Source organism: Myodes glareolus, chromosome 5 (genome assembly GCF_982192425.1).
Source record: "Myodes glareolus chromosome 5, mMyoGla1.1, whole genome shotgun sequence".
Taxonomy (NCBI): domain Eukaryota; kingdom Metazoa; phylum Chordata; class Mammalia; order Rodentia; family Cricetidae; genus Myodes; species Myodes glareolus.
Genome location: NC_142030.1, coordinates 50,208,234 through 50,229,887, shown reverse-complemented (window position 1 = coordinate 50,229,887; position 21,654 = coordinate 50,208,234). Strand labels below are relative to the sequence as shown.

General features: G+C 46.3%; 1 protein-coding gene across 13 annotated transcripts in view; it reads right to left on the bottom strand.

The window, feature by feature from the left end:
- The window catches only part of Cadps (calcium dependent secretion activator), a 433,680-nt gene that overhangs the window by 149,743 nt on the left and 262,283 nt on the right, over positions 1-21,654 (bottom strand). For all 13 annotated transcript variants that reach the window (XM_085687935.2, XM_085687936.2, XM_085687937.2 and 10 more), the window contains exons 9-11: positions 15,943-16,009; positions 8,255-8,363; positions 1,618-1,830 (exon numbers count right to left, since the gene is read on the bottom strand). In XM_085687935.2, the coding sequence (XP_085544061.1) occupies positions 1,618-1,830; positions 8,255-8,363; positions 15,943-16,009 (389 nt within the window). The remainder of the gene's footprint in view (positions 1-1,617; positions 1,831-8,254; positions 8,364-15,942; positions 16,010-21,654) is intronic.

Genomic DNA, 21,654 nt, shown 5'->3' with positions numbered 1-21,654 from the left:
TTAGGCAGCAAAGAGGAGAACCCTGTCCCACAGATGCCCTTTATTTGGATATCAAATAAACACGGGGAACGCCTTATGTCACTGAAGATCCTAAAGAATGCAGTTCAGGTGTAGTTCCTGCAGGGTTATCCCCTCTGCCCTGGCTCCAAGCTCACATCTTCCTTATTCTTTCATGGTTTTCTGTGTGGAAAGCCGCTGTAGGTTGTTCTTTGTCAGGTTGCACTAAGGAATGCCTCTTCTTTAAGAACCCACCGGAAATGGAACTGGCAGCCCCCACTGGATAGCCTGCCTTCCCCAAAGGCGCTTACCCTTGTTAGTTAGAAATAGCCACAGCAGTGAGACTCACTAAAAAGCCAATTTCCCTCCATAGTTTCTGTAGCTGTAGAATTGTGGCAGCGCAGGGTTGGCCTCGGAGCAACAGTGAGATACTGAACAAGCACCCCACGGCAGTACAACCTCTGCTTTGGGCTCCCTGCAAAATGTGTCTTCCCCTCTGCCATCCTACTCGTGCCTCCTCGATCTGGAAGTCAGCTCCCTACCATTTGGACTTGAGCTCTGAGAAGTCTTCCTTGACTGTCAATTGGCCTACTGCCTCCTCCTGATCTGGTGAGTGACCACTGTGTGACCGACATCTGTCGTGGTATTTGTCAATGTGAGAGAGAGTCCCCTTTGGGGGTGGGGGTTGACTTGTGGGTGATATGGACGTTCCCTGGGATGCAGATGCTGTAAGAGCAAGGGCCTCATGTGACTTCCTCGTTAGGATGTCTCCTTGCCGGACAAGTGCTCACTGACTGCTGAAAGGGGATTCTCACACTAAAGTAAGAATCCACTATGACAGCTGGTAGGCGGGACTCACACCCGAGGTTCCCCTAGATAAAGTTGAAGATCTCTCTGTGGAATAAACAATGGGTCTGTAAATCTCTCATTTTATTTTTCTTCTGAAAATAAGTGTCTTTAAGAAGGCTCTGCCTTTGGCGTTCACCTTAAGTTGGGTTTAGAGGTATTGGGAGAGAAGTGCCCACACTTTGGGGCAAACCGTGGCAAGACAAGTAAAGAGACACAGGCGGGGGGGGGTCCGCAGAAGAACTGGGGGCTGGTCTTGGGTCTCCGATATTTCTGCTCAGAATGTGATTTTAGGTATCGTGGATTTTTTTTTCCCTACCACTGCATGTGCTAATGTCATCATTTATTTTTAAATGGTTCTAAATTGCAGATTTAAGTTTATTTCAAATCGTCCCTATTTTTAAATTCCTTTTAATAGGAGGAGATGAAGCAACGGTGTACGGAATCTACCATACTTGAGGGACTCAAACAAATACGCATTTGGCTGTGAATTCCAAACTCTCAGCAAAACCAGAAGGATAGGCATGGACATAAAATATACATTCCTTTGTTTAGTCCTTGGTAGAGAATGTCAAGTATTGCACTTTAAAATTACGTCATCTAATATTTCGCCCCAAGTTTCGACCTGCATTAGCTACATGCTCCTAGCAAACACGATTTTGGAATCTTTATGTATACATATATAAGCAACTAGGTTTTCTCATTCAACCTGGGAAGATTTACTTTACAGAACTATTTGTTGTTGTTGTTTTAAGAAATGGCATATTTACTTACAGAATTGTGAGATGGGGGCGTCCAGCTGAGGTACATTTCCGCCCTTGGCGTTGAGTTTCTGCACCTGGGTCGGGGGCACAGGTTTGTGCGACTGCCCCGTGGCCCGGTACATGGCTTGGACCCACAAGATGCGATCCTGCTCGTCATCACTTGCAAATATCACTGTGTCTCCTTCTTTGACTGCATTGAAGAAGGCTCGGCCGCCCTCCAAACCTGCACGGATAGGAAGAGTAACATGAACAGAGCTGAGAAAATTCCGGCGGGGCGCGGTTTTTAGAAAGCAATCGCTCCTGCTTTTCCTTGGGCCGGAACGGGGAAAAGCAATTTATCTGACTCCCGGACAGGGCGTCTGTGAACTGCTTGGCCACTGAATGGGGCCACGGTAGTAAAGGAACACTTTAAGGTGGGATCGTGGCTTTCTTTGGCTGGAGGCAATGCAATAAGCAGACTGGTTAAACACCTGCCTAGGAAACACTTGAGCCTTCCCTCATATTGAAAAATAAATCACCATTATCACCCCTGCCAACCATTGTCACCAGTGCCATTACAACAACCGCTTCTCTTGGTCCCTTCTCCCCTCAGCTACTCCTCTATTACTCTCTTTACAGTGAAAAGAAGCTCTCCACTGAGGCTGCTCAATCGTAAGTGCACACATCTAGGTATTTGGAACAACCGCAACTTCTGATCCATGGGTCTTCAGGGGAGGTTGAGACCCTGAGCTTCTAGCAAGCTCTGATAAAGCAGATGCATGGGGGCTGAGGATCACTTCGGAGCAGCAAGGGACTCACTCCATCAGGCCTTAAGGCCCTTCTAATCAGGTGGCAGCTCGCCTAAAAACTGTTTTGTCAAGGCCACCAATGACACTAATTTTGCTACATCTCAACATGAAATCCTAATTCCACTCACTGCATCACGTGATCAGCAGCGGTTGATACTCTTTTATTGTTGAAACATACTCTTTAATTAGCTTTCAAGAAACCTGATGCTCCCCGGGTGCCTTCCGGTGGGTGGTCATGTGGCAAGATGCTCTGTTTTGTTTACTGTTTGCACTTCATCTTCCTCCTTCTCACCTTTACCTGTGGAAGTGCCCTGATGTTCTTTCTGTTCCTTTATTCGTTTTCTGATATAGTCCCGATGATACCATCCAACCTTGAGGTGCGAGGAATGGACCGAGGGTCCTTACATTTCCCTGAACTCTGGCGTTCTCCCTTCAACTCCAGACATAGATTAGTGGTGGCTTTCTGGATATGTGCACATGGATGGATATCTCAAGCATGCCACACCCAATACCGAACTCCTGATCTTTGTCCTAACCCCCTTTCCACCTGTGCAGAACTAGGCCTATCCAGCTCAAAAAGAAGAACCCACAACCTTTGAGCTAGTTTTGATTCTGCCATTAATTTCTCCCATGGGCATTGAGAGGCTGATGCTACTAGCCTTGGGTCACCAGAATGGGGACTTTTCTGTTGCCCACTAGTGCTGGCTTCTGAATGTGGCTGTAATTACCTTGAACAGTCTCCTACCTCAGTTGGCCACCTCCAGGCTCCTGCCCTAGTGTCAATTCTCAGTATAGAACCCAGTCAGCGCTTACTACAATGGCTCATGCTATTTCTCGGCTCAACGCACCAGAGGCTCTATCCTATTGAACTAAAACCCCAGGTTCTGCCAAGGTTTGCAATGCACCTCTATTGATTCTCTGCCACCTGCAGGCTCTCCTTTCTTCTTTTCATGTATGCACTTTGTGGCTACACGATTCACACCCCCTCCTCATACTAATCTTTGCTTGAAATAGCTTCTTATGAGGTCTTCTTTGGCTTCTATCTCTGATAATCTAGCTCTGTTATCTTGACTAATTTTTCTCTATTATTCTTATTTTTTTTAAAAAAAGATTTATTTATGGGTGCACATGTGTGTGTGTCTATGTATTTGTGGCCCCACATACACATGGGGACCAGAAGAGGATGTCAGATCCCCGGGACCTGGAGTTACAAGTTGTATGTTGCTCAATGTGAGCGCTAGGAACCACATTCTGGACCTCTGGAAGAACAGGAAGTGCTCTTAATCCGAAGCCATCTCCCAGCTCTCCCTGGCTCTTAACTAGCTTCTAGTAAGCTCCACAATTTACTTTGCATCATAAGGACAAAAGTTTTATCTGATTTAACCTCTTTCATTTCTTGGTATCTAGCATAATGTATGGCACAAAGCAGGTGCTCAACAAATACATATTGAATAAGTGGCCCTGGTTTTTCCACGGCTAGTTCTTAAGGTGAGTGTTTAGGACAATGGAGATAGATGCATCTCTCTGGGTTTAGGCCAAAGACAGCTCAAGTCCATCAACACACTCCAGAAGCCGTGTTTGCAGTGAGTAGGTTCTCTAGCCAGGTCGAAATTCATATCTTCATCAGATATGTACCATATCCCCACTAGTGGCGAGCCAAGAAGCTCATGAATGACAGGCTAACATCTCTGAGTAGCCAGTGAAGACCAGTCAGGAGCCTGTCTGCTGTAATGCTGAGCACTGTTGTTGGCGGCCTGAAGGCTTGGCCATTGGGCTCATCGTGTCAATCCAGGCATCTCTACAAGTGTTTCTACACTGTGGGGATTTTTCATTTAGAATGACTGAGGGACAGGGACAATAAATAGCTACCTGTCTTTTTTTTTATTTTTAAAAAGTACACTGATATGTCTATGTGTCTGAACATATGTATCTACGTGCAGGTGTCTGTGGAGACCAGAGGAGACCATCAAATTCCTTGGAGCGGGAGTTAGATTTGGTTGTGAGTCACCCGATGTCGGTGCTGGAAGCTGAACTGTGGTCTCTCTGCAAGAGCAGCAAGCACCTTAACCGCTGAGCCATCTCTTCAGCCCTAGCCACTTCTTTCCAAAGAGGATCGAGTGTGACAATACCAAAGTGACTCTAAGAAGGGCTTTCTGATGGTTTTTATCCTGAGGAGGTGTTTACAATCGTATACAGCGCGTGATCTAGGAAGGATGGTACAAACTTAAAGCCAGTGAGCCTCACGGGAGACACCATAAGAGGGAAACTTTCAAAAATACGGAAGAACTTTTGAGGGAGGCCTCTGTCTGAGAAATGAGCATCAAGGAACCGAGACAAAGGGTGGGTCAACATGCACCTACTCTCATGGTGACCTTGGAAATATGCCACCATGCTACAATCAGTAGACACCAGGGTTGGCTTTGCTTGAGGGGCCCTTCCCATGGCCTCAAGCCCCTCCGCCCCTGGGGTCTGTTGATGGTCATGGGGCGGAATAAAATTTCTGAAGCAATGGTAAGAAAGACATTAGAGGATACATTTGGAAAGCAGGGAAGCTTCACTACTGTAATCACTCAGGGCAGAGAGAAAAGGGCACTGTTCCCTAATCTTTATCTTACCCACCCAATAGCCCTATGTAATCTGAATATTATTATTCCCATTTTACAGGTGAGGAAACTGAGTCCCAGACAAGAGTACAAGGACCCACTGGATACAAAACTAGCCTCTAAGTGCAGAAGTGGGCTTCTAATGCACTTCTGTTTGTTTGACATCACAGCCGAGGAATGCAACCATGGAAATATTCTGAATGCCTGTCATTTTATTTGGAGACTTAACTGCATAAATCAGAAACTGTTATCTATTATCCAAAGAACCAGAGAGAAGTAAAGGGGCGAACTTTCACTCTGAGCTCGAAAGGGGCAGTACACAAACCAACCTTATGGCTGCCCATCAGGTCTCTGGGTCAGCATGCTAATGCTGTCCATCAGGCCTCTGGGCCAGCATGCTAAGGTCCCTAAACAGGCAGTTTACTGAACACAGACGTCTGCGTCTCTGTGACGGCATCCCACACAAGGAGTTCCAGTTAGACCTTTACTTACAGTAAATAAGAGAATAGGCAATAATGGTGCGCAACAACTTCTATAATAGTCCACAGAAAGCCAAGAGGAGGTGGAAGACAGACCCTAATGTCTTTTTTTTTTTTTTGAGTAATAGGCTCACCTTGCAAGAGCATCCCCTGATCTCTGACCATACTGGTACATTGTTAATTTGCTTACATCTCCTTAGATAAAGTTGGTCAAGTACCTAGTGTACAGGAATCCCCTCCAAGGCTTTGGGAAGCATGAGGAATAAACGTTACTTCTTTCTGGCTCCTCAGTAAGGACCAGGGATTTTTGACAAGCACTCTCCAATACAGAGTTAAGGGGCTGGGGCCTTAACTCAGTGGCTGGGTGTTTGCCTAGCAGGTACAAGACCCTGGTGTCCAATTCCAGCATCAAAAGAAAACAAAAAGTTCTGAGTTAGAACTTTCTTAGGATAAGAGAATTATTAAATTTTCACTTTCAACCAAATATTACCAGGGAAATAAATACGATTTAGCACAAGAAAAGATAGAGAGAAGCAACCATTGCTACCCTCAAGAACACAATCAACTTTCCATTTACATCTCTCATAAGAAATTACATCTCGTGGGATAAATGTGGAAACAACAGAAGAATCTTTCAGAATATACACGCAGGAGGGAACACTGCTGGGTGGTTAAAGGCTCTTGTGATCTTGTAGAGGCTGTAGGTTCAGTTCTCAGCACTTAAATGGCAGATCACAACCATTTTAAACCCTGGTCCCAAGGGATCTAATACCTCCTTCTGGCCTCTGTGGGCGCTGCATGCATGCGGTACACTTACATACATGCAGACAAAACCTCCACACACATAAAATAAAAATAAATACAAATCTAAAATTAAGAGACTATTCAGGTGTCATTCCTGTGTGTGGAATAGAAGCCCTGCCTTAATCTGCAAATCCTATGGTAGTTTTGCTTGCACACGACAAGTGCAAGGTGACCTGGGCTAGTCCCAGGTCCTGGCTCCACTCTCAGAGCGACTGTGATCTCATCAATCTTTTAATTTAAAAAGAAGGCTGATGCTTCTGATCCCTCTCCCTGGGGGCTGTGATGGGCACTTAGCATGGGCATCTGGAAGAGGGGGTGTGGGCCTTCTGAGCAGAGTCTTGGGATGAGACGGCATCGGTACCCTCCTCACCCTGGCCTTCTGTCCCTCACCTCTGAGACATGTATCTCATGCACAGCTGAGTTTACTTTTTAAAAAGAGAGCTGAGTGAGATAAAGAAACTTGATAGGAATACGAACCATCATACAATGTCCCAAAGGCTGGCGTTTGAATCCTGTCCTGTGATGCGGTGTAGAATTGCTTGTTTCAAACTCCAGTTTGAAAGCCCACTATGAAATATCATCCATTATAAGTACATTATGAAATTATACGTTCATTATGAAAGCTTCTGGAAGAAAATATGAACTCAGATCTTACAAAGTCAGCGCTCTACAGTGGCTTCTATGGCAGGGTGCAGTTACAACCGAAACAGGAAAGGATTTGACAGTTTGAATACCCCAGGGCCAGGGATTTGAGGGGACTGATGTCCCTAGATGGGAAGGGGTCAAATCTTCTGTCATGTTTTTGGTTAATAACCCATAATATCCCATCTTCTCTCAAATTCCTTTTTTAAAATATTTTCTTTTCTTCTTCTTCTTTTTTTAATTTCTGTGTATTTTGTTGCACGTGGAAGAGCAATATGGGAGTTGCAGAGAAGGTTTTGGGCCAAATGATGCAGTGTGGTTGGAAAAGCCTTGTGTAGATTTGGCATAGAAATGAACCTTCTCCGGGAGAGGCTGCTTGTTGCTCATTAATATGCTGAAATGATTTCGCACGCCCCCCCCCCCCTTCGTTCTTTGAGACTGATTTCTATTCAGCTTTCTGGGAGAAAAATAAAATGGGTACGGGGAGAGGTGCGAGGGGGCAGGATGTGGAACGCACGCAATGTAGAGCTTACGAGAAATACCACCTCTTGCAAGGCTGTCTTCGCTACGTAAGCCCAGGCGCTTCGACGCCTCTCTCAGAGAGGTAACTTCCAAGGAACGGAGGAAGTTTCTTCCTCAAGTTCCATCCGCTAACCTTGTGTGTTCCCGGACTCTGGCCAGCGGGCATCACACACAGAAGCAGCTTCTCTTACCCACCAAAACACAATGACACACATTGGGGCTGGAGAGGCGGCACCGCTAGGGGTTTAGGAGTTGACTCTGCTGGTGTAGCACTTGTCATGCAAGAGTGAGGACCTGGCTTTCAACACACGTGTAACAGTTGGGCTTGTACCTGTGAGCCTAGTGCTGGAGGGGGTGGAGATTTTGGCATGCAATGGCCAGCCCTCCAGCCTAGCCAATCACTGAGCTCCTGCTTCATTCAGCAAGTGAACCTGTCTCAAACAATAAGGAGGGCAACACACCTGGCTCACGACTGCAGTTTCCACATGCACACACATGTATACTCATATGTACATGGATAAGTACCCACACACCACACAAACTCACACAAATGCAGTCCCTGGTATACAAGTATATATTCTTTTTCCCTAAATATTTTCAGAAGCATGCAATAGTTGATCACTGTGGTCCCAGGCATATATAAAAAAAACTCCAAATCTGTGTTTTCTCTTTACTTCCAACCAGAGGCTCTCTGATGCAACAGCCTACTGTGGTCTAGCATGGACCAAGTATCTGACCGACATAAGCTTGTCACTGACTTGAGATAGATGAGCATGTTGTGGGGTCACAGCCTAGGAGCGGGCGGGTACCTGGCTGGGGGTCAGTGTAATCCACGGTGTAGCCGTCCAGCTGTAGAAGTTCCTGGGGCTCTGCTTTCTTCTCGCGATAGCTGCACATGGCAAAAGTGTACTGGCTGACCTGCAGCAAGAGAAAGCAGACCGTGAGATGGTCCCAGCAACGTTTGCCCTGGTAGAAAATGTCCAACATCTAACTGAAACCCTGGTCCTCCGCTGTCTCCTTCACACTGGATGGGGCATCTGACGGTGGCCCACGAGGGTTCAAGGGGTTCACACGTGGCATGCACATTAGAGTCTCTCCTTGACACTTAGGAGGTGCTTGGGAACGGTCAGGTTTTATCATTACTGTTGTTTGGCTTTCATTTTTGCCATGAGTGTGTGCATGCTCGTGTGGGTGCAGATGTATGTGTGTGCATATGGGGGGTACATTTACATGTATGTGAACCTGTGTTCGGGGGGTCAAAGGTCAGCCTCAGGTGTCATACATGAGGAGTCATCCACCCTGTTGTTTGAGACTGTTTCTGATCAGGCTGAGGTGTCAGGCCATCAGGCCCCTTTCAGTGTGGATTCTGGGTGAGCTCTCTAGTGTCTCATTTACTCTGTCAAGACGGGTCTCTCTCAGTTTGACCTTGAGTTTCTGATTTTCCTCCTTCACCTTCAGAGTCATGGGGTCACACTGCACACCACCACACCCCACAAATGCTGCTCTTACAATGACTGGGTTGACATGCACACATTGGTGTTCTGCTGTGGCACGAAGCTGACCGAATGGCAGCAGTTTTAGGAGTATGACCTAAAATAATCATGGCCTGGCTGGGCCTACAATGCCTACAGTATACAGTAGATATACAGTAATAGGCTTGGCTGGAAGTTAGAAAACAGAAGGTAATTTCTTTAGAGCTGTCTCAAAGGCTGGGAAGATGGCCTGGTGGGTCAAGCGCACAGCACGCTAGCATGAGAACCGGTGATTGGTTCCCTTGAACTCATGTAAAGTCACAGTGGGTGGTGTGAACCTGCAATTCAATGTCCCTATGGACAGAGAACAGCAGACACGGGAGATGTCCAGAAACCCACATAGTGAGAAGCAATAAGAGATCCCGAGTCAAACAAGGTGAGAGTCAAGGACTGACCCGAGGTCACTTTTTGGACCTGCATGGTGGTATATATATATATATTCACAAAATGTATGCTCCCTCCCTTTCTCTCCTTCTCTTTCTCCTCCCTCTCCTTCTTTCTCTCGTTCTCTCCCACCCATATACATATATAGTAAGCACTCCTTTTGCAGATGTATCTCAGCATCAAGTTTCTCGTTTTGTCTCTGGCTACCTACAGTTATTAAGGGGCACTTGCAGCTACTCGGTAAAGTCTCCCCTCCATCCCAGACAAGCGCAACAGTGACATGCTGTCACAAGCAATGAACGCTCGACTGCTAGGTGCCAGTCACAGCCAGGCGTCCCCAGCCCCCGATGGCATGGCCGTTGTCGCTGGTGCCCTAAATGGCAGCCCTCGCTTTACTGAGATTGGCATTCCATGGAAGTGCAGGGTGGCACTCCGAGCTCCAGGCTCGCCTTCAGGACCCTGTTGTCATTGTGTATCCAGAACTGGCAAGGATGCTTCACGTTTCTACATCTGGCCTGTTGGCAAGGAGCCTGTGGCAAAGCAGGCCTACCCCTATTTTCCAGCCAAGCTCACAGGCACATTTACCATCATCTGAAGATGTCAGATGCCTGGCTGAAGGACTGCCACATCCCTCAACCCTTACGTCCCTTTATTGGAAGAGACGTTTTCTAAAGCAGACTCTGAACCCAGCTAGGGACAAGTTAGTCACCTCCGCAGTGAGTCTGATCTCTTTTTTAATGGCAATTAAGAAACTGGTGTTTTCAGGCCCCACAGTGTGCTGCGCTGTCCCGAGTCCTGAAGGTTCAGAGTAAGAGGAAAGAGAAGGAATGCTCACGTAGTTGGTTTGTCTGTTGCTGCCCTCTGTCGGTTCCTCGGGAGAATTTTACTACCCAATTTGGGATTCTAAAGAATGGATGCACATCTCCCCACCTAAGGGGTATGAGTGAGGCTAGACTACAAAGAAGAGTTTTCAGAAGGGAATATGAACTAGTTCCTTGTATTAGGAAGAATGCCCCAAATCCCCTTCTCCTACAACAGCAGTGTGAGTGCAAATGGCGGGTGAGCATAGAAGCTGGGTCCCCACCAGTGTCCTGTAAGCTCTCATGCCTTTCAACCTCACCGTTCTTAGCTGTGCTGTGCCCCTTCCTTCCTTTGCCCCCCTCCTCCCTTCTTCCCGTCCTCCCCGTATCCCCTGGGTAGCGTCTTGTTAGTGGGTAGTTGCTGAGATACCCACCCAATGTGTGAGGCCCACACAGATCTTACTCTATCCATCAGTGTGTGTAACTAAGTAGCTCCCATGTCTCTGGCGTCACCATGCGACTCTAAGGTGGGTTTGTCTGTAGATGAGGCCCTTGAAGGCGTACTGTGGATCTATTTGAATTTTTACAAGAAAACCGTTCCGCATAACAACGGGCATTTGCTAAAGGAATCTGACAGGTGGGGAACACGTGTTATCTGTGATGTCCTTGTTCACCCTTTACAGGGTGTCTTCAAGTACAACACCAGGCTATCCCACAACAAAATTGTCATGGGGATGTCCCCTCCCTGTGACATTTGGCAGGAGACACTGCTAGACCACGCCTGTGGAGATTTAGACTGGTTATTTCACGCGACGACAGGAGACAGGGTAGAACTTATCAGTGAGATAAGGCAACAATATGCACTTTAGGCACAAAACGGAGCGCAACAAAGGGGCCTGATCTCAAAAGGCAAGTTTCTACTGCTCTTGAACCCTTTACTTTTCCCGGTCCTGGTTCAGTGGCTCCTCCGCGGTCGCTCTGTCTGCTGCTGCCCTCTTCTGGCACCACTGATGACTGCAGCCTGAGATTCCCTGCAGACTGAGGCAGCGCGACTTGGCAAAGAAAGGAAAGGAAACAGAACCCAAACTAAACAAGCCTGAGTTGGCTCATCGGGAGCATTTTTTTCTTTAGGGCTTGACAATTGACTTTAGAATTCAAAGGAGGGGAGAATAGCCTCGCAATAACTCCAATTCGTTTCAGATGAGCCTCAGTTTTCCCAGAACGCTTTGAGGTCACCAAGGAGAGAACAAAGATTTGGGGTCTTTACATTTTTTAAAGCCGCCACACCTCACTAATAGAAAGCTATTCTCAATGAAATGCCTGTTTCTCCTTAAACTGTGAATTTCTTTCATTTTGAGTGACTCTGGGATTGGACTTAAGTTCTCACACATTCTAGGCTAATGTTCTCCACGGTGCTGCACCCCAGCTTGGTATTGATTTGGATACAAAGTTAAGGAGACAGAAAATACTGCTGCAGTCATGTCATTGGCAGAGTCTAGAAGGTGCTTTGAGAAGTCACAGAGGCCACACTGCAGAGAGAGATTTGATGGCTTTGAGTGACCGGCATAGGACTTAAAGGGTCCTAGTTTATGTCAATGCGATCTTTAGGAACACACTCTGGGCAGGGCTGAGGATGGACTCCTGGATTTTTGAAGCCTTGATCAAAGTTTTATTTTGTTGGCGACTATGGCTCATTTCCTGATGCTTTTAAAGTAGAGCGAGGCTTCTAAAGGAGCGAACAGCCATTGTCTACCTTAGCATTGGCTAATTAGTATTGGGCTGGGGAAAACTCCAAATAGGCAAATCATTTGAAATCTGACCAATGGACTCAGAACCTCGGCTGCCATGGCTGGAACAGGAGTTGGGCGTAGCTCAGAGGTAGAGCAGGGGAGAACCAGCTACAGGAACTAGGTCTGACCTCCCAAGCTGAAGGAAACAAAAAGACAAACAAAACATATCACGAAGTTAGGTGTGGTGGAATCCAGCTGTAATCTGAGCTGGAGAGCGGGGGAAGGAAGATCACTTATTAAAGCACAGGCTGGACTACGTACACTGAGAGCCTGTCTAGAAGCCTAACGACCCCATCAGTTAAACAGACCGAAACAGAAAATGAAAAAGGCGAGCGCTAGAAAGCTGGTCGGGCTTGTTTCCTGTCATTTATGACCAGTTTGTAACCGTCTGTGCATGCGTCCTTCAGCGTACCGTGCGGAAACACACTCGCTCACAATTATAAACCACTGGACTACTTACACGTCTTACAATTCATTTGTGAGATTAACCTGTTTTAGTAGTGTATCTCGGGGGGTTATTAAAATACTGCCAACCACGTCATGTCATGTGCTCCTACTGTATTTCTCTCATTCAACTCCAGTGTCTTCTCTGAAAGCTGGGATAGCGAGAGATTTTAGTCACAATGTCTGTAGGAAACCCGAAACAGAGGATGCGGGTTTAGGAATTACACTGTTTAATGAAATGCAAAGTAAGCAAATATTCGGACATTTTGTATGCATGAATCTTTTTGGGCACCAGACCCATCCACAAGTTTAGTCATATATGAAGACTGGTGCTGTGCTTTGTGGTGGGCTGCTAGTCCGCCACCATCTTTAAACATTTTAAAAATTCATTTTATGTGTACAGATGTCTTGTGTGCATGTGTGTCTGTGCAGGATATGCACACATGATAGTTGTGGGCGGGGGCTAAAAAAGGGTGCTAGATCCCTAGAGCTAGAGTTATATATGGGTGTGAGCCTCCAGGTAGGCGCTGGGAATCGAACCTGGGTCTTCTGAATAGCAACCAGTTCTCTTAACCGTTAAGCAATCTCTTTGCCCCATCAGCCTCTATCTTTGAACAGGCTGCGTGTGCTCTTTGAGCCTCTGTTTTCCCCAATGTTAACTTTGAAGAAAATCTGAACTAGTATAGAAACCTCACAGACCAGTGTCAACAACTCTTTGTAGACTTCAAGGGATCATAGAAATATGCCAATATTAGCATTTTTAGAAGAAATTTAAAATAAAATTTGGCAGTACTAACACGGGGATGAACTATTTTGAAGAGGAAGAACACAGAATATCCCCCTTTTAAACCAGAAGTCGTTTGCATATTGAAGAAAAGCAATACCCTTTTTGACACAGGTTCTCATTTATCACAGGTTGGCCTTGAATTTTGCTACTTAGTCAAGGATGGATTCCCAGTCCTGCTGTCTCCAACTTCCCAGATTCTGGGCCAACTACAACTCTACCAACTGAACTATATTCCCAGCTCCAAGAAAAATATCCTGAAGACATAAGCAGAGTGGAGATGAGACTTTCTGATCTGGAATGGGCACGCGTTTCCATTGCCTCTTATACTTCTACACTCAGGTCTGGGCTTCTCAGTGGCGCTCCTTGGAACTGATGCCTTCCTAGTAACCAGTGATTTGTCCACACTGTACTCAGTAGGAGTGAGAAGGGTCCCTCTGGTCCTTGTCACTCTCTTGCAGACTGACAGCGAGTCTCAAGAAACACCTTGACACAAGATGCCCAAGACTCATATCCCTTTCACTGCCAGTAACAGGCTGCATCTAACCTTATGGGGCTTGCATCTTTTTGCCACGCTATCTGCATATAATTATCCATTTAGCTATTGTTAGCCTCAGTTCGGTTGTCAACAGGAAGTCCTGCATTTTGGCAGCCTGTAGACAATTCCACGAGACCAAGAACAAAAAACTGGTGCCTTCATGCGGGCCTCCCCGTCACCTTTTTAATAAGGAGCAGATGTGTGTCACCTCCAGAGGCCAGGAGACTGGTAGAGATGAAAGGTCTTGATTGGGTGGGGAGGGGGCTGCTACCCTAATGGCTTTCTAAGGGTAGGGATCACCCCGCACTCATGGAAGCCTCCTGACATCCTCAAGTGCATCTCTCCTGCTCTCCAGAAAAGCCATAGCACCTCAGATGGCCTGTGCCCTTATACTTTTCCAAAGTCAGCATGCGGCTTTTTTTTTTTTAAGTCATGGTGTGATTTTCATCTCCTCTTAGAGGAAGTCTGTGTGTGAAGGTTCCAGAACATCTGTGTTCCAGTTACACAACCTAGAAAAGCCATTTTCTTCTTTTGAGTTAAGCACGCGGTCTGCTGACACAGCTTCTCTGACATTTTCTTCACAGGTCCCTTTGCACAACCCTCACTCCAGTTTCTGCCCCTAAAGTTTTTTCTCCTAAAGAAAGAGACCAGCTATTCATGTGAGTATACATGCATGTGTGTATTCATGCATGTGTGCACATGCATGTTTGTGTGTATGTAGATGTGCATTGCAGTTATGTGTGTGTATGCGTGCATGCATGTGTGTATATATATGCATATGTGCATGCACGTATGTGTGGGTGCATGCATGTGTGTATGTAGATATGCGTGTGTGCAAATGTGCATTGCCGTCATGCGTGTGCCTACACATATGCACTAGAGACCACACATGTGCCTGGAGCCCAGAAGTCAATGTTGGGTGTTTTCTGTAAGTACTTTCCAGGCTATTTTTTGAGAAAAAGACTCTTATTGAAACCGGAGAGAGCCAGTTCACCCAGACTAGCTGTCCAGTGAGCCCCAGAGACCTTCCCATCTCTGCTTCCTCAGTACTGGGATTATGGGTGAGTCATGCTCCTGGCTTATTTTTCTTTATTCTTTATTTTTATTAGAGTTCTGGAACTCAAATGCTCATACGGCAAGCACTTTCCTGACTGAGTCTTCTCCCCATCCTGAGGTCAACTGCTTCTAAGCATTCCTTCATTTCAAAGATTCTCAGAGAAATGTCATGCACTGAGTGAAGGGCTCCTAGGTACTCAGAATGCAGGGAGACTCCATGTCTTGTTTACTCTCTGGGAAGATGTCATCGGCTACTGCCTAGACCACAGGATCTGCCCTTTCTCAGAATCATCTGACTTTGGCAGGAATGCCTCTCTCTGCCTTTATCTTCCTTTCAACAAACAGCTGCTGACGGCTTCTGTAGACACTGAGAATGTATGTGAGCATGGTGTGGACAGCAGAGAAGCTCCTACACATGCGTCAGAACCCACCTTGCCCTGAACCAGCACAAGGGTTTTAATGGAATGCCTGAATAGGTCTTCAGGTAGAGGCCCAACAAGATAGCATTGTTAAGGACTTTCAAAGTCATTTCAAACTGCTGCCATGCAGTGAGATACAACACAGGCATTGCTCCAAACACAAGTCAAAGACCTCAAGGAGCTTGATTACAAGATGATTCACTTTGTGATGTGTCTCAGTATTCACTTAACATTTTATGGATTGAGTGTGGTTTCCGTGCCCTCGTGGGAGCTGTAAATTGGAAGGCGTTAGCGACAAATTTCCTTGGCACACTGAAAATTTTGAATCACAAACCAAACAAACCAACAGCAAAAGTGTTGGGGAGGCTTTTTGAGGACATATTTTACAAATCTGTAAATTTGTAAAACTTATATGCACCTGGGAGAGCCAAGTTATTGTTTCTCCATTAAGAACATGTCATTGGTCCCCATGTGTGAGTCAACTTCCGTGTTTGACTCTCAGCACCCACAGAGGCATTGTCAGGAACAGTTACACTGGCAAAATCCAGAAGTTCATTAAAAAGGGAAGATCTTACATGTATGGGAGAGAGAACTTTCTGTAGGGTTCCATGAGTCTATACGCTGGAAAGAATCGTGAAGCTACATGCGAGGCCCTTGGGGCATCCAGGTGTCATGCCTTAGTGTGCACTGATTCTGCCGTATCTGTCTTACAGATGGCTCTAAAGACTGGTGACAGGGCTGAAGGGTTACCTGCACCAGCACGAAGAACCTCTTCTTCCATCGCTTCCACACGTTCTTACCGATGGTCCACAAGTACCTGGGGGGAAATGAAAGACCGGAGAGGCATCAGTACCCAGGGGAACGCACTGCTTTCATACTTACCGGTGAAACTAGACCTCATACACCAAGAGGCCTGCAAGCCCTGGATCGCACCCAGATATGAGAGCTGTAAAGGAGAAGCAGGTGAGATTCATGTTCACACAGAGGTGGAACTGTGGTCCCATCACACTTGACTTCTGTTCCCGGACTGATTTGAAAGCACTTCGGGAGAGGGGACTCTTGGATTGTTATATTTATGAGCTAGAAGGTTTTCAGGCAGGGAAGTTTCTGAAAGACTATGCCCAAGCCAGGAAAGAAGGCAGGCAGGAAGAGAAGGGGGAAGGAAGGGGAGAGAGGGAGGGAGAAAGGGAGAGGGAGGCAGGGAGGGAAGGAGGGAAGAAGGGAGGGAGATCTGAGGACGGAGGGAGAGCACAAAATCTCACAAGGTCAGATCTTGTCATCATTCACACAGGTAAACCCTTCCCCTTGTTTTCTTTTGCTTTCCTGGAAATGCAACATTATCATAGGAAGTTCGCAGTTAATATGGAATGTTCCCCTCCTCCCAGCCCCTTTCTACGCATTTCTGTTGATGGAATTTAGTCTGTATATCTAAATAATGAAATAAAAAGGAGAGGCGCTAGCATAGATACAGATGTCAGAGAAGTCTGGAAGTGCTAAGAGCAATGGGATGCTCCATCTCATGGACCATTCAATGGCCATATAATTGGTTGCCTGCTACATGGACCTTGATCAAGAAACAGAGGCTGGAAGATTCAGTCTCAAGGGAGGAAACGTTGGGTGACGTCCAAATGCGTTAACTTCCATCTTGCAAAGATGAACCGATGACTTCTAAATCTATGCTTCTGCCGGAAATAGACAGGGCCCTTGCTTTGGAGCAGAAGGAAAGCAACTCAGGCACAGGTTTTACCGCTGATAAATTTTAAGGATTCTGTTCCAGGCCTTCAGACCAGAATCCCTGTGGCAACTTTGAACCCACTGTTTCCATCACTAGTCAGCAGGTTCCACTGAGTTCTTACCTCTGTGAATGCCCCCTCCCTCCCTCATTCTCTCTACCTCCTCCCCACCTTTCCCTGCTAGCAGCACTCTGCTTATGGACGCCTGGAGAAAAACCTAGGGGCCCAGACATGTGGGTAATTCCCATTCAGTTCTTGAGAAGAGCACAGACCTTACCACATAGGGGAATCTTGCTGTTCCTTTCCTTACTGAAATGCTGTCAGTGCCCCCCCCAACATACCTAGATCACATGAGGGGAAGCCCCAGATTCTGGCCTCTCACTTTCATGGCTCATTCCACACTAACCTAGTTCTTGCAATTGTCTGATATCATGAATGACATCATTTTGAAAGGAAACTTCATAACATAGGCTTGCTATACTCATTATACAAAACATACTAAAACACAGTAATTCTTGTGTGGAACACTGAAATGCTCTTATATAGTATATATATTATTAATTTTATGAATGTACTTAGACCAGGGGGCAAAGACCATCTTGGACCATGATAGAATCCCTATCTGCTCTCCTTACTCTTGGCCTCTGCTCCAGACACTACACAGGAGTCATGGGGTTTTCTAAACGGTCAAATCAGGTCATAAGTTTCTCATTCTAAATAGGATAGAAGGACCTTAGGCAGGGCTTCAGGCAAGGGTCCTATTTAAGATGCTCACACCAGCTGCAGGTGGAGAAGGTGTTATGTATAAAGAGGGAGCAGAACAGAAGACGAAGACAAGATGGTGGAGGAGCACAGATGAGGCAGAGTGCCAGCTGGATGGCTGGCATCTTGGCAGTCCTGCGCTATGGCTGATGTCAGCTCAGTCACCAGTGTTGCTATAGATGGCTTAGCTGACCCCCTTGGCATTTTTGACACATCCTGAAATCATGGATCAATATATCCACAGCATTTGTGAACATAAAAGGGACGTTCAGCCAGGGCTCAGGAGAGAGAGGGTGGTAGGCAGACACTGGCATTTAGTCTTCTGGTTCTTTTTCTGTCAGTCATTCAGAGAGGCGGGGCAACTGGTTTCAAGTTTGCTGCTGTGCTGCTGGGAGGATTCTGTGGGATAGGACTGGTGAAGTATAAACATGAGTCCCAGTGCTGGCTGGGGGTGGAGCTCAGCTGTAGAGGGCTTGCCTAGCATGTGCAAGGTCCTAGATTTCATCCCCGGTACCATGATAGATAGATAGATAGATAGATAGATAGATAGATAGATAGATAGATAGATAGATAGATAGATAGATAGATAGATAGATGATGGATGATAGATAGATGATAAATAGATAGATGATAGATGGATAGATCGATGACAGATAGATAGATGGATAGATGGATAGAAAGAAAGACAGAAAGACAGACAGACAGGCAGACAGACAGACAGACGTGGGTTGACTATGAATTATGTTCCCCACACAGACTTATATTTTAATGCTAGGTTCCCAGTTGGCAGTTTGGCAAGGCTGTAGAACATTCAGGAGATGAAGTATCTCTGGAGGAACTGGATCACAGGGCATAGGTCTCTATGCATTACAGCCTGGCCCCAAATTTTGCTCATTCTCTGCTTCCTAAGTGCAGATGAGAGGTGACCAGGGAGCCTACCTACCTGCTGCTGTGCTTCCCCTGCCATGGTAGCCAGTATCTCTTTGGTAAGCCAAAGCACACCTTTTTCTCTTAAGGTGCTTTTCTTAGGTTATTTTATCACAGCTTTGGCAAAGAAACCAGGACAATAAATCAATAAAAATAGATACAGAGCAAATGTTATCCTTGTTGTAAAGCACCTCTGTGCCCAAAGAATGAAAACCACTGCTCCTGAACTTAGGAGTGTCTTTGGACTGATGTACACAAGCTACACAATGGTCAAAGAGTGAGGCTTGGCTTGTCACTCTCCTCTTTTGCAGAACCGTGTCTGGCAGCCTCGAACCTCCTCACCTTGTCTTAACTGTGCCTGTACAGCCATCCAGAGGTGCACCCAGCTACTGCATAGAATAATCAGGTTGCGGTTTTCGTAGAGAGCTTAAGGAGTCCATTGGAATTCATATCAGGAGGTTCCCCATCAAGAGCAAATAAATGTAAATGTTTTTACTATGGAGAAATGCTCGATGTTGGAGGGGATGGATAAGTTTACCCCAACTGCAATTACACTGTGTGGGACTGGGGAGACAGCTCAGTCAGTTAGGTGCCTGCCATGGAAGCATAAGGACTGGAGTTTGTTTCTCCAGAACCAAAAACAAAAGCAGGGTTTGGGGGCATGTGCTTGCAATCCTATCACTGGGGATACAGAGACAGGCAGGTCCTCACGGCCTGTTGACCAACCAGCCTAACGTAGTGGGTAAGCTCCAGGCTAATCAATGACAGACCTTGTCTTAAGAATAAAGCAAGGCAGACAGCTCCAGAAGAAGGACATCCGAGTGTGACTTTTGGCCTCTGCACACATGTGCACTAGCATCCTCTTTCATATACACAAATTACACAGTGTATACACACACTGGAGAATTGCTTGGTATTCCACAACTGTGTAGAGATTTGTTGATTTTGCATGCTAGCTAAATACATTTACATTTAAAAATGAAAAACAAATCCCAAGAATTGTGTTTCTAACTGAAGAGGGGTTTCTGTTTAAAGGCATCTGAGCTAAAAGCTGGTGGGGTCAGAGGGAACTTACGATTCTCCTTCGGAAAGGACCAGTTGGTTTGAACGAGGATGGGGCTCTCCCTCCAAGGCTTGCCTCGGAATGGATTGCTAATGCGGCACATGCCAGAAGGTGTCAAAACTGAGAACCACCAAGGGCTGCGAGGCACCCTGTCTGTCTGGTGAGCCCACATTGCTCTCCCCCTGAACAGAATGCGCAGTACCTGGGGCAGATGGGCGCTACAAAACTTTAGGCACACAGGTGGCTACCCACTTCCCAGCACATTGATCCAATGTGGCAGCATTCACGTTCCGAGGCTTTCTTCGGGTTGTCTGGGAACTTGGGCTGACCATCAGATAAGCCAGCAGCCCAGGGTGTAGTGAGCAGAAGCCCAGCACAATGCTTAATGAACAGAGCTCCATTCCTAGCACATATTAAAATTACAATGCAACAGAGCAAAGGCTGAACACACACACGCCAGTTAAAGGCATTTCTTACATCTCAGACTGAAGAGGACACCTCAGGGGGATTCTGGTGCTGTCGCTAGCTCTCCTTGAGTTAGCTTCCTGAGTTACAACATGGAGATAACATGCTTACGAGACTGCAGAGACATGCATGCTACACATGCCAAGCACGCCATGCATGTACCAGTGCTCCTGTTCTACTGCCAGCAAGAGCAACAGGGAACAGGCTCAACCTGAATTTACATTTAGCTTTTGAGAACTGCGTGGCGAAATACATAGTAAGGTATTACAACTGGTTTTGGAGCTCTGGTTATATTGTGTATTATGATTTCCTTGTACTATTTTATGAAGCCTACATGAGCGGGTCACTGATATCCTTGTCAGTTGCTGAGGGCAGCTGAGCTCGAGGTGAGGTCCGAGTGAGCTGCAGAGGACAAACAAAGCCTAGACAGAAGAGGGGGGAGAATCTGAGCTGCACTCATTGCAGGAATCTCCCATCATAGGAGAGTCAGTGATGATCTCCTGCCCTTCAGTGTCTCTCTGTGGCAATGCCTGTAACGTGTGTGTGTGTGTGTGTGTGTGTGTGTGTGTGTGTGAGCGTGCATGCGTGCATGTGCAGCCTTTGTTCTTGCAGCACTGTGATTTTCATAGGCGCTAGGAACTTGGCTCTGTCTCTTAAGTAGCATTCACACTTATCACCAAAGTCACGTGGGGCAGGTGCTCCTGAGTGTCTAATAGTAAAAATGTTGTATTGTGTATCTCCCTCCGGGTTGTCTGGACATGAGCACCAAGTGCAGAGCAATGGCATTCTCCAGGATCCCCTGCCTCTGGGTTTCTCACACGGGAAGGATGGTGCTGGGTGGTCTAGGTGGGGAGTGGCCAGAAGGAGGGGCTGTTGTCCTCGTGCTCCTCAGGAGTCTGCGTGCCCTCAGTGCCTACTGTACCAAAAGAGGCTATAGAGCAGGTATCCTGAACTATTTTATGATTTTTAAAAGTCATTTAAAGTTATTTTTAATTGACTAATAAAATCATATTTATGATACACACATGCACATAGGAATGCAATGGCTAAATAGAACTAATTAGCTTATTACTTTATAGACTCTTGACTTTTTTTTAATGATGAGAATACTTAAAGTCCACTCTCTTAGGGATTTTTCAGGTATAGTGACAATGTGGTTTTTAGCCACGATCAGTATCTTGCACAGCAAATTTCTTGAACTTACTTCCTTTTGTTAGAGGATAATTTCTTCGTAGAAGAGAGAACAGAGCACAGCAAAACCCAGCACTCCCACTGGGGCACCATCCCTGCACACTAAAGAAGAACAGGAGGCCTGGAAGGCTACAGCTGAATCAGCCCTTATGAAGTGTTCCAGTGGGAAGAAACACTGGGTGGGGAAAGGTCTAAAGAAAGGATGGAAGGGCAGAAACAGGTGGATCATTGTGAGTCAAGACCAGCCTAGTCTACGAAATGGGTTGCTCTGTAGTGGTAAGTGGGGCTAAGTCACCAAGAGAATATAATAATTTTAGGCTT